The following is a 14,519-nucleotide window of genomic DNA, read 5'->3' as shown; positions in this document are numbered from 1 at the left end:
AGATCGAGGAATCAAGACTGTGTAGAGAGATCTCTAGATTTGACAGAGTTGACTGAATATCAGTTATGCTTGAGTGGAGACTGGATGCTTGTTGAAATAGTGATTTAATACAGAAAGGGCAGGCAAAGGGAAAGGAGGAAGAGACAGTAGATGGAAGACCAATACAGGATGAATGGAGCCATTTAAGGCAAGATTCACATTCAACCATATGGCCTTCTTCCTCGTTGGATCCACAGACACAATGAACTTGCTCATTGGCTGTGTTGGATATTGAGGAACCTGTGGCAGCAACAGAAGAAGTAGACGGGGGAACCTGTACAGAAGGACAGGAAGGAGACAAGGGTGGAGGACTGTGATGCCAGGAAGTTGCCAAGTTGGATTGAGAGGAAGAAACTGTGGTGGTAGCAGAGGAAAGAGAAACAGCTGGGGGTGCTTGGGCTCTTTTCTTGGCAGCCAGTTTATCTTTAGCTTTCTTTTTATTCTGTTCAGCATGGGTTAGCTTTAAGATAGAAGTATAGAACTAGATGAGGGAGAGAGCTTGTTCTTGTCAGCCATACTTAGTCATGTGGTTAAATAATGGTGTATACTGGCACCACTGCTGGAATGACAGGTGTCAAAAGGACAGTTCTTGCTCAATAACAGCCCTAGATGCAAGTGTCAAGCTGCATTCGTCTCCTAGCAATGTATAATAAGACGCCTGTTTCCGATCCCTTTCATTTACTCTAATATCTATGATACATTTAGATGTTGATGCTCCTCCTCCTCTACCTGATGAAGTACAGTTAGTAAAATACAACAACACATTACAAGCTCTTTCACTGAAGATACCTGATGTACTCCTACCATCAACATCATTACTGGATATAGTAGAAGTGAGCACACCACAGTACATAAAATTTAATTTAAGACATGCTAACATGTAACCAAATACTGAGAAATACTTTGAGATTAAATAGGACAGGTATAGATACATTCTTACTTTGCTCCTGTCCTTCATAACAACTAATCTTAGATACAACACCAGTCTACAGCAGCAGCTGAGTGTATCCATTCCATTTCCACTGGATGAAAATATATGTAAGAACTTTTTATCAGCTGTCAAAAGAAGAGCTTCACACCAGATCAATCATACAGTAACTGTAGTGAGGAAGAGAAGAACAAAGTAATGACACCATTGTTTTATGAACAGGTACTACCTGTTGTTACTAATTATGTTGCAGTCACATAGAACCATCAGGCTACTAAGAATATCATGCAACATTAATAAAGAGTCATCTCAACCCGAGTCTCAACCTAACTGGATAAAATTAGTACAATATTTATACAAAACTATTTTTATCCATCCATTGCTTGAATGTATTTAGATTTATACTGGAATCCTTAATGCTCTTCCTCTCCCAGGGAATATAAAAAAGACATTGATTGATAGAAAAAAGAACCACACAAACCACTACCAATTGTAAAATTTTAACTGAGAATATGAGCATTCCTTTCCTTTTTTTTCATTTCATTCTTTGAGATTGATATTGTGAAGTTGTAAAGTTGTTGTTGCTATTGTCCATTAAAAATCAACATGCAGAAAGCTAATTGCATTAACACATATTTAACAATCATGGCAGCCACATGAAGAAGAAAGGAAACTGTGGAAGAGGTGTGGCTATAACATAAACCCTACACACAAACCCCCAGCCATGACTAACTGTATGTATTAAAGAGATACAATAACCTATAGACATTAGAATGAACCAAAATCATTGCCCAAACTAAATTAATCAGTACACGCATTAGTACATGTACATGTGCAAAACACTATTTAGTCAACCAGTCGTAACCATGCAGCAGTGAATAGCAGTCTTCACTTCTACATGTACTGTAGCAGTTTAGGGACTTTTGCCGGCTTAAAAATTATTTTAAAAATCCAAACTGGATCAGAATCCTCAAACTAGTTAAGCAACATAAGTACGTGCATTATGTATCAGGAAAGTAATAAAAATGGAGAATTCTTACCTTTTAAATTTTAGCAAAATTAGGTTTGCGACCCTGTATTATAGTACAGGGACATTTGCCCAATTTCTAAGCAACTTTAAAAATTAATTGTTAAAAATCCAAACTTCATTGGAATCAGCTCAAACTTTCTGCACAACATACGTGTAAATATAATTATGCATTAGAAAATGTACTAAAATGACGAGGTGTTTTTGATGAAATTTAGCCAAAGATTATATGTACAGTTTTATAGTAAGGGTGTTTCATCAAGTTTGAGCATACATTATACAGTACATTTGGTACTGTGTGAATTATCCCTGTAATAGCTTTAATATTACATGTAAATGATATGCTTTGGGACAGAAAATTAGCATAAAGTTTTATAATCCTTAAAAAATTAAAAGTTGATCAAATTATTAATAAATTACACACCAATAACACAATAAAGAGTTAATTGTCAAAACCAATCAATAAATAATTAAATAAATTGTACTTCAATTAGTTTTTCTTTCTTGAGAACCTAGTCTTCTTCTTACCAGCTGGTGGACTACAGACTGCACAAACATTCTTTAACGATACATAACAATCCCTAGGTAAGGGTTAAACCATCAATAATTACTATTGTCTGTCATAAAACAATATTATGTACACCATCCACTTCAAAATTACTGAAAGTACAGTAGTTTGAATATTTAATTGCATCAGCCAGTAAATGATACACATAACAAAAATTGATTATCAAGCACAAAATTTAGACAAGTCAAATCACCATTGCATTATACATACATTCAACTGTACATGCATTTACATGTACCGTATTTCCTTAAAAAAAGCCCAGGCGCCTATTTCCTAAAATGGTATTTGGACCTCAAAAAAATATGAAAAAATAAAAAATAAAAAACTTTGTCCCAGAGCAGGAATCGAACCAAAGACTTCTTGCATTTGACTCCTGGAACTTAAGGCAGTATCGCTGAGTCACTTCATGCCTGGATTTGCATATTTATACTTCAATTCTATTGCTACCCCGGCGTTTATTTGCATGTGGCTTCTATTTATGGATATATGGTAACTTTCTACATGTACATGTACTTGTATTTACCTGTGAAAGTGTGAGGAGCAGTTAGGACATATAACTACATCTTTACTAAACCTGAACAACAGATCCCTTGAATGACAAACAGCACATGCTGTACCATTAGCTGAACATTTCTACATAAAAATATAACAAGATAACACATAACTAGTCACCTGTACATTATGCAGGGCAAGTGGGACTATTTGCCCTGGGCCTCCAATCATAGAGGGCATATAGTAAAATCTTGGGTCTTGGGGAGCTAACACAAACTTTATAATGCAAGCAACTTTCAATTTTGAAGACAAAATTAAGTAAACATCATTTGACAAAAAAGCTTCAAGAGTTGTTCTTACATAAAATTATGCATGTATGTACATGTACATGTACATGTACATATTCATTACTGGTAATAAGGATGGGGTAATTTGCATTAATAGGGGACCCCATCAGAGTTTCTGTCCTACGCTCCACATACCCTATTTTCAGCCCTGTTGTACATGTAAATGTACATGTACATACTGTACTGTACCTCACACTCATTGGTGATGTGACTTAGGAACATTTGATGAACTACTTCAAGTTGTGAGAGGAGATTACCCTCTTGAACATTCATGAGGTCAGAGAGTGAAAACAAAATGGAGGAGTCTTTAAAATGAGGCCATGAGTTGAGCTGTATATTAATTGACTTAATTTAATTTCAATTCAATTAATGTTCAGTTACTTCTTGTATCAGTTTTTCAGTTCTTGCTCTTTCACATTTCACAAGATACTCTTTCATTAGTATTATATCTTTACGTAATACCTAATGTATACATGTATACAAAAAAGGATAAGTACATGCCATGTACATGTACATTGTATAGCTGGTAATTTTGAAGGGTAAAAATTAATGTTTTGGTGATTGGCAGGTATTAGTTTAGCAAATGTGCATCCATGTGTCATTGAGCATGTACATACATGTAATGGTTCAAAATTGTGGGTTTTATTTTTAAAAGTGACTATTGAAAGACAATTAAATCAACAAAAATTCTCTTTCCCATATAATCAGTTGTACAGTACTTAATATTATTACTATAATTATTACTATACCTCAATGGTAGTTATTTCATGTACATAAGTGTAGAGTGTTGGATTAACTGATTTAACATTTATTAATGGACGAGAGATCAAAGCATTCAATAACTTATAACAACCACAACAAACCTACAGTATACAAGAATAATAAAATGAATAATTGACATGTAAATCGTACATACTATACATATAAGATGCAATTTGAAAATCTATTGTGGCCTTAATTTTTGTAGTTTTTCATTTTCAGTGTCTTAAACAACAAAAGATCCAATTAAAAAATGCAAAAACTTTTGGGGCACAAATTTTTTTGCTATTATAGACAATAAAAAAATAAAGTTATATAACATAGCCTCTCTTAATAGATGCTCTTTTCATTTAACAAACAACACCTAGTGTACCAATAAATTCCTTACTATAATACAATAACTTCTACACAAAAGACACCTCTGTATAACAGAGCAGAGCTTAAAATAACATTCAAACAATGTTCAGACATTGTGTCTGAACAATGCTTAACTTGATCTGCCATTTTTAATGGTTGGACAGAGTTTCCCACAGGATTTCGGCATACATGTACATGTAGTCTTCATGCAGCATCTTGTGCCATGTAGTGTCAAGTACTACATGCACAGGTATAGTACAGGGTATTTAGACAAAGTCACAATTCTTGATTCTAATAATTTTTTTGTGTATTATCCTAAATTATAATTCATAATAATAATAAATGCATTATAAATCATTAAAATAATTTTGATGGGCTGATTCAAATGAAATTTAATTTTTAAAAAAATTTTAAGTTACTCAAAAATTGGGCCAAAGTAGGTGCCTGCATGCACTATGTGGTGTACAGGAATTTTGGCAAAATTTCATGAAAAATGAAAAGTAGAGAATTCTTCATTTTTGTAATTTTTCCTGATACGTATAAATGTTCTTATGCTGTGTGGAAAGTTTGTGCTGATTCTAATCAAACTTAAATTTTTTACAAATTGTTAAACTTGCTAAAAATTGGGCCAAAGTCCCTGCATGTACAGGGATTTTGGCAAAATCTCATGAAAATGAAAGTAGAGAATTCATTAATTTCATAATTTTTCTGATACGCATATTGCATACATGTTCTTATGCTGTATGTAAAGTTTGAACTGATTCCAATCAAATTTGGATTTTTATGAATTTTCTAAATTTGTTCCAAATGCCATATGTACATGTACTCTAATATAGTGCTTGTTAGCACATGAAACATGCTCACTGCTCGCTTAGCATGCTTTGTGGGAAACCCTGTGGTAGGACATGTTATTGTGCTAAATTGCATTTAATAAATTTATTTGAAAAATTACAGTATGTTGTTAGTAGAACAACACAAAATTTGGTCGGACAATTAAGCAAAATGGCCATAAATGTCCAATGTGCACTGTTACATGTATTTCAGGCTCTGACAGAGCAACTTTAATTCTTGTACTAAAGTATCCATTATTAGAGGCTACACTGAACAGTAACTATAAAATGAATTCCTCACTTTTCTAGAGGTAAAGTCCCAATTATGTAACACTCTCGCAGGAATAACAGCAGTTTCATTATGATGACAGTCAGGACAGTAGTATTGACCAGTGTAATCACAGAGTCTGACTTCAGTTGAATTATTGAGTGCTTGATTGCAACAAGCACATCTAAAGTGCTGAGGAGTCAGTCCTTTCTCTGGACATATATTCATTGTATAACCAGACTGTTCCTAACATTGAACATGTACATGTATATACATGTATGTAATAATGATTCAATCACTGATACACATGTACATGTACTATACAGTGTACACATACAAAATGTATTGGTAGTGTATTAATGTTGGTTGATTGTTGGTTGAAGTGAGCAGCTAACAATTGAAAAAGTGTGTGTGTGTGTGTGTGTATGTACTGTATGTACAGTACATGTACTGTACATGTATGTGTGCATGTACAATACCTTCATTGCCAAAAAGATACACTTTTGGTTAATTTGAGACAAACACTTAGCATGAGTGAAGTAACCACATACTAAATAAAAAAAACAAATAAATAAATAATAATAAAGTATAAATTTACATGTACTTACATGAGCAGCTCATTACAACTTGCAGTGGATTCACTGTTGGTTTATTACAAGTGTCACATTTCCTTGCTTTAAGTCTCTTAGGTAGCAGTGTCAACTGATGACCACAGACTTTAACATCAGAAGAATCAATCTCTGATAACTAGAAATGATTATGAGGAAATAAATATTAAGGATACACGTACTTGTACAAGTAGTCTTATGGTCAGTAAAATATGATAAAAAAGGAATTCATCATATACATCTACATGTACATTGTAAATTCAAATACATGTAAATACATGTACTGTATTTGCTCGAATAAACACCTTGCTCAAATAAATGCCAATGACAAAAGACAAATATTTTCTAACTATAGATACGCATATTTTACCCAATATATGTGCCCCAGGATTCAGATTGCAAACTGTTGGAGTGCAATTTGGAACGCTAAAAGATCGCGGGTTCGAACCCACTATGGGCTTTTTTGTTTTTTGTTTACTTGAATTTTTCCCTGTTAAGAAATAAACACCCAGGCATTTAATCCAGCAAATACGGTACATGTAATAATTAAAACACAGACATTTTCCATATTTCCTTAAATAAAAGTCCGGGCGTCTATTTCCTAAAGATTAATGGTATTTGGACCTCGAAAAAGAAACAAACTTAAGCCCAGAGCAGGATTCCAACCTGTGACCTCATGCATGTGACTGTAGGAACTTCAGGCAGTATCCACAAGACTACTGAGTTACTTCAAGCCTAGATTTGCATATTTACACTTGAATTCTATTGCTACCCTGGCATTTATTCACATGCGGCTTTTATTTAAGGAAATACGGTACATATTCAAAGCAAAACCTACATGTATTCTAGTGATAGTGAACATGCAGTGGCTTATGGATACAGCAACTATAGTATCAGATGTACATGCATATGTGTCTATTAAACACATAGAAACACTAATATCAAATAAAGTTTGACCACATTTAAGCTAATGCACAGTACGTGTGTCCGCATATATATAAAAATGTACATGTACATGTACTGTACACACATATACATGTACACGTACATCATGTAAATGTATACCTTTGCTTTTCTTCTAAAATTGGCTCATTTAAAAAATGTTCATACAGTACGTAAATGTACATGTAACTCAAAAAATATTTGTTGGAATCAGCTCAAACTTCTACACAGCATAATAAGTATAAGAAAAAGGTAATAAAAGGGTGTGATTTTAGGGCCATTACTCAGAAATAAACATGGGCTATGTATGTATGTATGCACTGTATGTACATGTATGTGTACATGTATAGTGTGTGCTCACTTCTTTCATTTCTTGTTTCAGCAGTTGTAATTTCAATAGTTTCTTCTGCGAATTGATGTCATTACTGTGTCGCCTCAGGTGATTCTTAAGTTGGGCTATTTGATACTCAACTAACTCAATTGTTAGCTCTTCTTCAAAGTACTCCTCATTCAATGACATCTTCTCGATTCCTTCTGAAGTCAGAAATGATACTTCTCTCTCATCTTCATGGACACTCCTTTCTCTGTTATAACCTTCTCCGATATCTTCAACGAGTTCTTCCTGTACCTGTTCCTCTTTTTCTTTAAATCCCTCAGTTTCATTGTTTTTCACGTTCAATAATTTAGTATTATCTGTCCCTACACTAGTTCCAGTATTATCAGGAGCTGGTACTGAATCAGGTAATAGAGGAGAAGGACTAAAATGAGCCGGTGAGCGAGAGAGAGGAGTCACGTTTGGTGATGAGTGAATATCAAACGGATTATTAGTTGGTTTATCAGAAGGTATGACAGGATGTGTGTTAGGCTGACTCTCCTCCTCCTCATCAAAGAATGGATTAGGAGAGAGGGTGGCAGGTTGTACAAACTGTTGAGTGGGTTGGTCAGTAAAATCAGTTAAAAACGGGTTAGTTGAGTTATAGTCAACTGATGTTGGTAAATCAACCTTCACTGATACATTAGAAGACATTGCCTCGTCTGTTGTTTTGATAACATCATTATCATCAGTAGTAGTGGGTCCTTCTTGACTATAGCTCACCATATCTCCTGTCTCCTCCTTCAGGGTATCTTCTCTCTCTCGTGCAGACATCTCATTATCTTTTGAAGGAGACAGACCTTTCGCCATTAGTAATATGTCGCCATAAGAATATTCGACTTCTTCAACTTGTTCCACCTTCTCTACAGTCTGCTCATCATTATCATCTTGTGTATCATTCTCCTGGGCTTCAGCTACTTCCATTTTCATTTCTTCATCTAGCGATAGGTCAACGTCAGGTTTATCAAGTACTCCCTCTTGAGAAGCAAGGGACACGTCTACCTCATCCTGTGGCTCAATACTAGTGCCTGTACCTTCAGGTATTGACTGTATCTCATCACTGATAGGACAAAGGACTGGCTCAACTGGTGGAGTTGCATTAGCATCAACATTACCATGAGGTAGTTTATCATCAAACATCATAATATCACCATCGTCATCGTCATCATCTTTAGCTGGAATGTATTTAATTGCCCCTCCTTCTCTCTCCTTTGATTCTTCTTTGATAACCTCCTCCTCCTCCTCCTCACTGTCTTCTAGTGCTTGATTAAACCGAGAGAGGTCAGTATAAGCAGCTCCTCCTCTCTCACTCACACTATCAATAACCAGGACAGTGTCCTCAATATGATAAGAAGCTTCTAGACCAGACACCTCGTCCTTTATCATCTGCAAAGACTGCACATCAGGTTTAATGTTACTATTATGTACATGTAGTTCGGTGGTGGGTGTGGCTTCAGGTATTCCGGTACTCAAAGATGATGAATCAGCACTACTTGAGCCCCAACTGCTGTCACTGCTAGTACTGACCTGAGGGCTACTGGTTGAGGAATGTACTAACTCACTCTTTTTACCTAAAAATAATACATGTACATGTAATAATGGCTGGTAACATTATGTACATGTAATAATCGGTGACATCAAGAGTACATAATATAAAGAGAGTATCGAACGGCCCTATAGCAGACTGCTGCATAAGGGCGTATTTGCTCAAAGTCACAATCTGCATACTCCAGTACACTTACATATCACGTGATCAACCATGTGGCAACATTATCTGACCCTTAGCTTTTAAAAACTTGGCAATCTCTTCCAATACAAGAAAGAAACTTGAAAGAAGGCTGGAAAGATGAACTACAAAGGCAGTGCTGCTAGTATCCAGGAGTTTGTGCCCCAAGCACTTACCAGCTCGTGACAATGGCAAATCAATGTCTACGCGATAATTATATTCATTGATAAAGTATACTGGAGTATGCGGATTGTGACTTTGAGCAAATACGCCCTCATGCAGCAGCTTGTATAGGGCCGATCGATACTCTCTTTAGGTATTATGTACTCTTGGTGACATACATGTACATGTATTTTTTATGACACAACACTAATAATAAATTCCTAATAATAATAATACATATACATGTACATGCACGCATGTGCATCTGAGTTAAAAATTGACAATTACATGGACATAAAAATGTAACTACAAAGGGTGATAGACCTTTTGGGTGAGAATGAATTATGTCAAAGAATAATATATGGCAAGGGGCATGACTGAGCCTGGCTGACTCTGAAATAATCTTTGTGGATGGAAACTTTCTATGGAGTATGAATGGGTTAATGCAGAAAGCAAGCTGTAATAAAGAATATGCTTCATATTGCACGAAATCCCTTTTAGGAGATGCTTAGCAGCAACCCTTCTTTCCTCCAACTAGCTTTTGTAGCTTGAAAAAGCTCCATGCCAATGAAAAGAATCAGTTTTAATTTTTCGTCATTCATCCTCCATTGAATCTTGCAGTCCAAAATGGCAGCCAATCATCACTGTAGGTGGATACCATAAACAACAGTAATGATATTCATAGGCCACCATTAATCTCACCTGAGGAGGTCTATATTAACAGTATATGTACATGTACTGTTAATAGTACATTAGGACACAGCATTTATGCAAGAGACATATTTGTAATTTTAATAACATGATAATAACAATTAATAATAATACTAGGCGAATGTAAAACATTAAGGGGCGAGCAAAACGATTAACATTTCGATTAGCAATATACAATGTCTACATAGACAATGATGTAGTGGCTATTAAATGTTGAATGTTGATGTCAATACACTAATGCAGAATTTGCACAGAAGGAATTTCAGCTTCTAGCTTTGAGTGAAGAATCTCTGCAGTTATATAGATCTAGGATGGAAGATAGTTGGTCTCAGAAGCCAGAAGGAGACTCCATTTGTTGTCTTTGGGTGCGACAAGACCTATCTCTAGCATTTGGACCTCTTCGCTCTTTTCTCCTCCTCAGTCTTGCCCCTTCTCATGCTCATCACGAAGAATTCGACGAGCTTCACGAGCATCTTCTTGTGAATTACTCATGCTTTAAGCTTCAGCTTCTCTTGTTTTTTTTGGATACTCTTGAACTCCTCTCAACCAGTGATTACTGAAGTTGCTCTTTGTTTTTGCACGTGGTACCGTAATTATCAAAATTATCATTTTAAAATGTGTGATTATTATTTTTTATAGACGCATAAATAGGGGTGACGTACGTGTACAAACAAACAAACAAACAGACATACTCGACTCGACTATGTGGGGCTCGCTTTTGCTCGTCCCAATAAAAAGAGACAAAAGTGACTTATTACATGTACATACACTTAGGCTCTAAAATGCCATTATTACTGACAAAAAGCAAGTACATGTACATGTGATTTTACCAGGTACATGTACATGCGTATCTAAACCATACTATAATACATGCACACTGTGTACACGCATTGAGGTAATAATGTAAATGTACATGTACATGTACCTTGAACAGGTTGAGGTGCTCTTAGTCTCAGGACTGGTTCCAAAACTTCAGGAGCTGGTGCAAACTCAAGACTGGCTGTATCTACTGGTATATCAAACCCAATCTGTGACAGACCAGTGAGGAGCTGACGGAATGGAGAGACTACCTCCTCATCTCTTAGGAAAGCATGAGACTCGTAATAATAGCTACAAGAAATAATAATGATAATATAATTTCAGACGATAAATTGTGCAAAATATGGCATTTTGTAGCAAATAAATCCTGGTGAAAATGTCAAATCTTTATGTACATGCTCAATGGCACAATGACAAAAATCACCACAAATTTAGCAATTTACATGTAGTTTTACCAAAAATTTTTTAAACACACGCACATGTATATATACATGTACATGTACATGAACATACATATGTATATGCACACTTTGTCTCACCTTAACATTTGATAGTCATGAGTAAGGACATTGATATAACTTTCAAGTGAACACTCATTAACTGCCAATCTGATCCATGCTCTGCACTTACCAGAGTCAGTCTGAGCATACTGAAGACTATACATGTACATATATGCATGTAATGAAATAAGAAAACATAATGAAACAAAAGTACATACACAATACACATGTACTAAAAAGCACAAAATTTAAAGCTCATTGCATGTACATGCATTCATTATTAGTAATAGCATTAATATTAATTTACCGATTAATATATTCAATTGCTTGTTTTCTTGATATTTTCAATACAATAGGCCAGAAGGTTGGATCCTTGCCAGCGGAAAACCATCCAGCCTTTAATCCATGACGAAGAATATCCTCGAACCTTGCACACAACCTTTGGACTGGACGACAATCCTTAATTATTTCACCTTCTGTACGTGCGAATAGCAGCTGTGTCTGGAAATGCACATACAATGTATATAACAGTTTTATAATAGCAGGTAATGTACATTGTACATGTACATGTATAGCTGATAAATTTCAAGGGACACAATTTTGGTGAATTGGTTGGTCAATTTTTGATAATTGGTGAGTTATAATTTCTGCTACAATCAATTGAGCATGTACATGTACATGTGCATAATAGTTTAAAATGGTGGATTTTATTTTGACAAAATGACTATCGAAATATCGCCAAAATTTCAAATCCAAAACTACAATTAAGAACTGAAGTGAAACAATGAATATGCTCTCACTGTACATGTACAGGTACATGCATGTTGTACGCTCACAGTAAACAAATTAATTAATGACCATCTATGCATTATATAGGCACATACAAATATTTATATTTCAATTACAATGAGAGAGTTTGCTAAAATTGACTAAAATACACTAACCTCTTTCACAACTCGAGCTAAATTCTTCAACAATACTTGTCTAATTTTGACTTGTTTTGTTAAGAATGCCGGATCATCTAAATAGAAACACACACATTTTAAAGTATAAACTGATACTTTTAAGTACCTTTTGGTCTAGCAAACAGTTTCTTTGCTTTAGAAAGATCCATTTTGATGGGAGTACACGCCCACTTCTTTAAAAAATTATACGGCCACACCTACTTTAATAATGGATAATCAAATTGATGAATTTTGTTTAGTGACAGGAGCAACGAGAGAAAGAGCCCAGTTCTTCCTTCAAGCGTCTAATGGTAATCTTCAAGCAGCACTGGACGGGTTTTATAATGAAGACTCAGTTCAAGATGAAGTACATGTTACCTGTTACAATATTTTATACATTGTACATGTATATTAGGAATCAGAAACCACACCTTCAATTTCTCCTCCTCCTCCTGCTGCTAAGCCAGGACCAGACAAACAGTATGATAACTCTAAAATTGCATTTACTAGCATAATTTACAAATGTATATACATGTACATGTACATGTATGATTACTAAAGTTTTCCTCCAAAACACTCTATACTACCGTAGGACGATTTATATTCGCGGCTGCTGCTAATATTCGCGATTTTTTCCTGCAGCTAGCAATTGAGATAGCAACCAGGTGCTATTTTAATTGAAAACGGCGTGGTATTGAAGCACAGCACCAGGTTACAGTGCTCTTGAGCTGTTATTCTTCTTGCTGCTACTAATCCTTGGACTCTTTGAAGCTGCTTTGGCCAGTTCTTTTCAAAAAATACTCTACTCACTCTGCCTTGCCATGTCTTGGGACTCTCCACCCATTCTAGTAATCTAGTTATTGTTTATTGACTTGGGTGTGGTTTATAATAATGACGGACCAACCAGTACTGATCTTCCATCTATAAAAAAAGATAACAGATAGAGAATTGGAGTCTGGATGGCTCCACTAAAGCTGCTAAAGAATAGCTGATTAGCTACTGAACACTGTGATTGTATAAACACGTGGTCAATTGTCATAGCAAGTAGCAATTGGTTTCCATGGTATTTAATTAAACTTCTTTATTAGCTTTTATCACCAGGAATATTAGCAGCGGCGAATATAGCCCGACCTATGGTATAACCATACATTGCTATTTCAACAAAATTGAAAGGGAAAGAAATTTTTAATACCTTTTCCAGATACATATTATAATGTTCATGTTCATGTACTTATGCTGCGTGGAAAGTTAGAGCTGAATCTGATCAAAATTGTTTTTTTACATTGCTTGAAAATTGGGCCAAAGTCCCTATACTATAGTATAGCGTCACAGGGCGAATCTTGCCAACATTGAAAATAAAATAACCTGTTATTATAATTTTTCTAATACATACCGTATAGCGGAAAATTTTCGTGGCCCAAAATTTTCACGGATCCGTCCAAAAATCAATTTTGTGGCTTTAATTTTCGTAGTTTTCTACAATTCGGCCATCTTAAAGCGTATAAAATTGATTTTTGTGGACTTTATTTTTGTGGGTTTGAAAACAACGTGAAATCCACGAAAATTTTGGGCCACGAAAATTTTCCGCTGTACGGTACATTGTACATGGACATGTACATGTATGTATATGTACTGTATTTTCTCAAATAAAAGCCCAGGTGTCCAAAAAGTTGGGGCCTCTAAAAAATTATAAAAATAAAATAAAACTTGAGCTAACAGGGAGATTTGAAACATGGACCACACACTTAGAACTTCTCAAAGCTTGAGGAAGTATCTATTTGTATATGTATGTTAGTTTAAGGCTAGATTTGTGTATTTATAGTTCCATTTTATTGCTAAAGGGGCATTTATTGCACCCGGCTTTTACGTGAATTAAGATATACAGTACACGTATATGCTTTGTAAGAAGTTATTATCAATTATTTTTAATTTTTATCTTTTTCTTGTACATATACACCCAGTAAAGTGGCCAGTTTGTCAGATTACACTTCAAGTGAAGGTACCAAAGATGATGAAGGACAGTCTTTTTTTGCTGGAGGATCAGAACACAGGTACACTAGTAAGAACGTTAATTTATTATGTACATGTATTGTTTTAGTGGTCAATTGATATCTGGTCC

The 14,519-nt window shown here is 35.1% G+C and overlaps 2 protein-coding genes across 3 annotated transcripts in view; one reads left to right on the top strand and one right to left on the bottom strand.

The window, feature by feature from the left end:
* Nucleotides 1-2,353: 2,353 nt before the first annotated feature.
* Nucleotides 2,354-12,613, bottom strand: LOC105313847 (uncharacterized). 2 transcript variants are annotated; one of them, XM_011407596.2, is made up of 14 exons: nucleotides 12,528-12,613; nucleotides 12,401-12,477; nucleotides 11,764-11,957; nucleotides 11,496-11,612; nucleotides 11,063-11,247; nucleotides 7,527-9,109; nucleotides 6,224-6,362; nucleotides 6,095-6,165; nucleotides 5,649-5,861; nucleotides 4,151-4,264; nucleotides 3,783-3,863; nucleotides 3,591-3,731; nucleotides 3,086-3,195; nucleotides 2,354-2,575 (listed from the first exon to the last, which is right to left on the bottom strand). In XM_011407596.2, the coding sequence occupies exons 1-14, from the start codon at nucleotides 12,568-12,570 to the stop codon at nucleotides 2,485-2,487; spliced, it is 3,159 nt and encodes a 1,052-aa protein (XP_011405898.2). In that variant the 5' UTR covers nucleotides 12,571-12,613; the 3' UTR covers nucleotides 2,354-2,484. The 2 variants fall into 2 exon arrangements, with proteins under 2 accessions (XP_011405898.2, XP_019855820.1); XM_020000261.1 differs by lacking the exon at nucleotides 4,151-4,264.
* Nucleotides 12,613-14,519, top strand: part of LOC109584493 (NSFL1 cofactor p47-like) — a 2,177-nt gene continuing 270 nt past the window's right edge. Inside the window, exons 1-4 of the mRNA XM_020000256.1 lie at nucleotides 12,613-12,767; nucleotides 12,816-12,880; nucleotides 14,362-14,451; nucleotides 14,499-14,515. Coding sequence (XP_019855815.1) covers nucleotides 12,630-12,767; nucleotides 12,816-12,880; nucleotides 14,362-14,451; nucleotides 14,499-14,515 — 310 coding nt within the window. The 5' untranslated portion in view covers nucleotides 12,613-12,629. The remainder of the gene's footprint in view (nucleotides 12,768-12,815; nucleotides 12,881-14,361; nucleotides 14,452-14,498; nucleotides 14,516-14,519) is intronic.

This window comes from Amphimedon queenslandica, unplaced genomic scaffold (assembly GCF_000090795.2).
Source record: "Amphimedon queenslandica unplaced genomic scaffold, v1.1 AMPQUscaffold_13204, whole genome shotgun sequence".
NCBI classification, from domain to species: domain Eukaryota; kingdom Metazoa; phylum Porifera; class Demospongiae; order Haplosclerida; family Niphatidae; genus Amphimedon; species Amphimedon queenslandica.
This window is presented reverse-complemented; position numbering and strand designations above follow the sequence as displayed.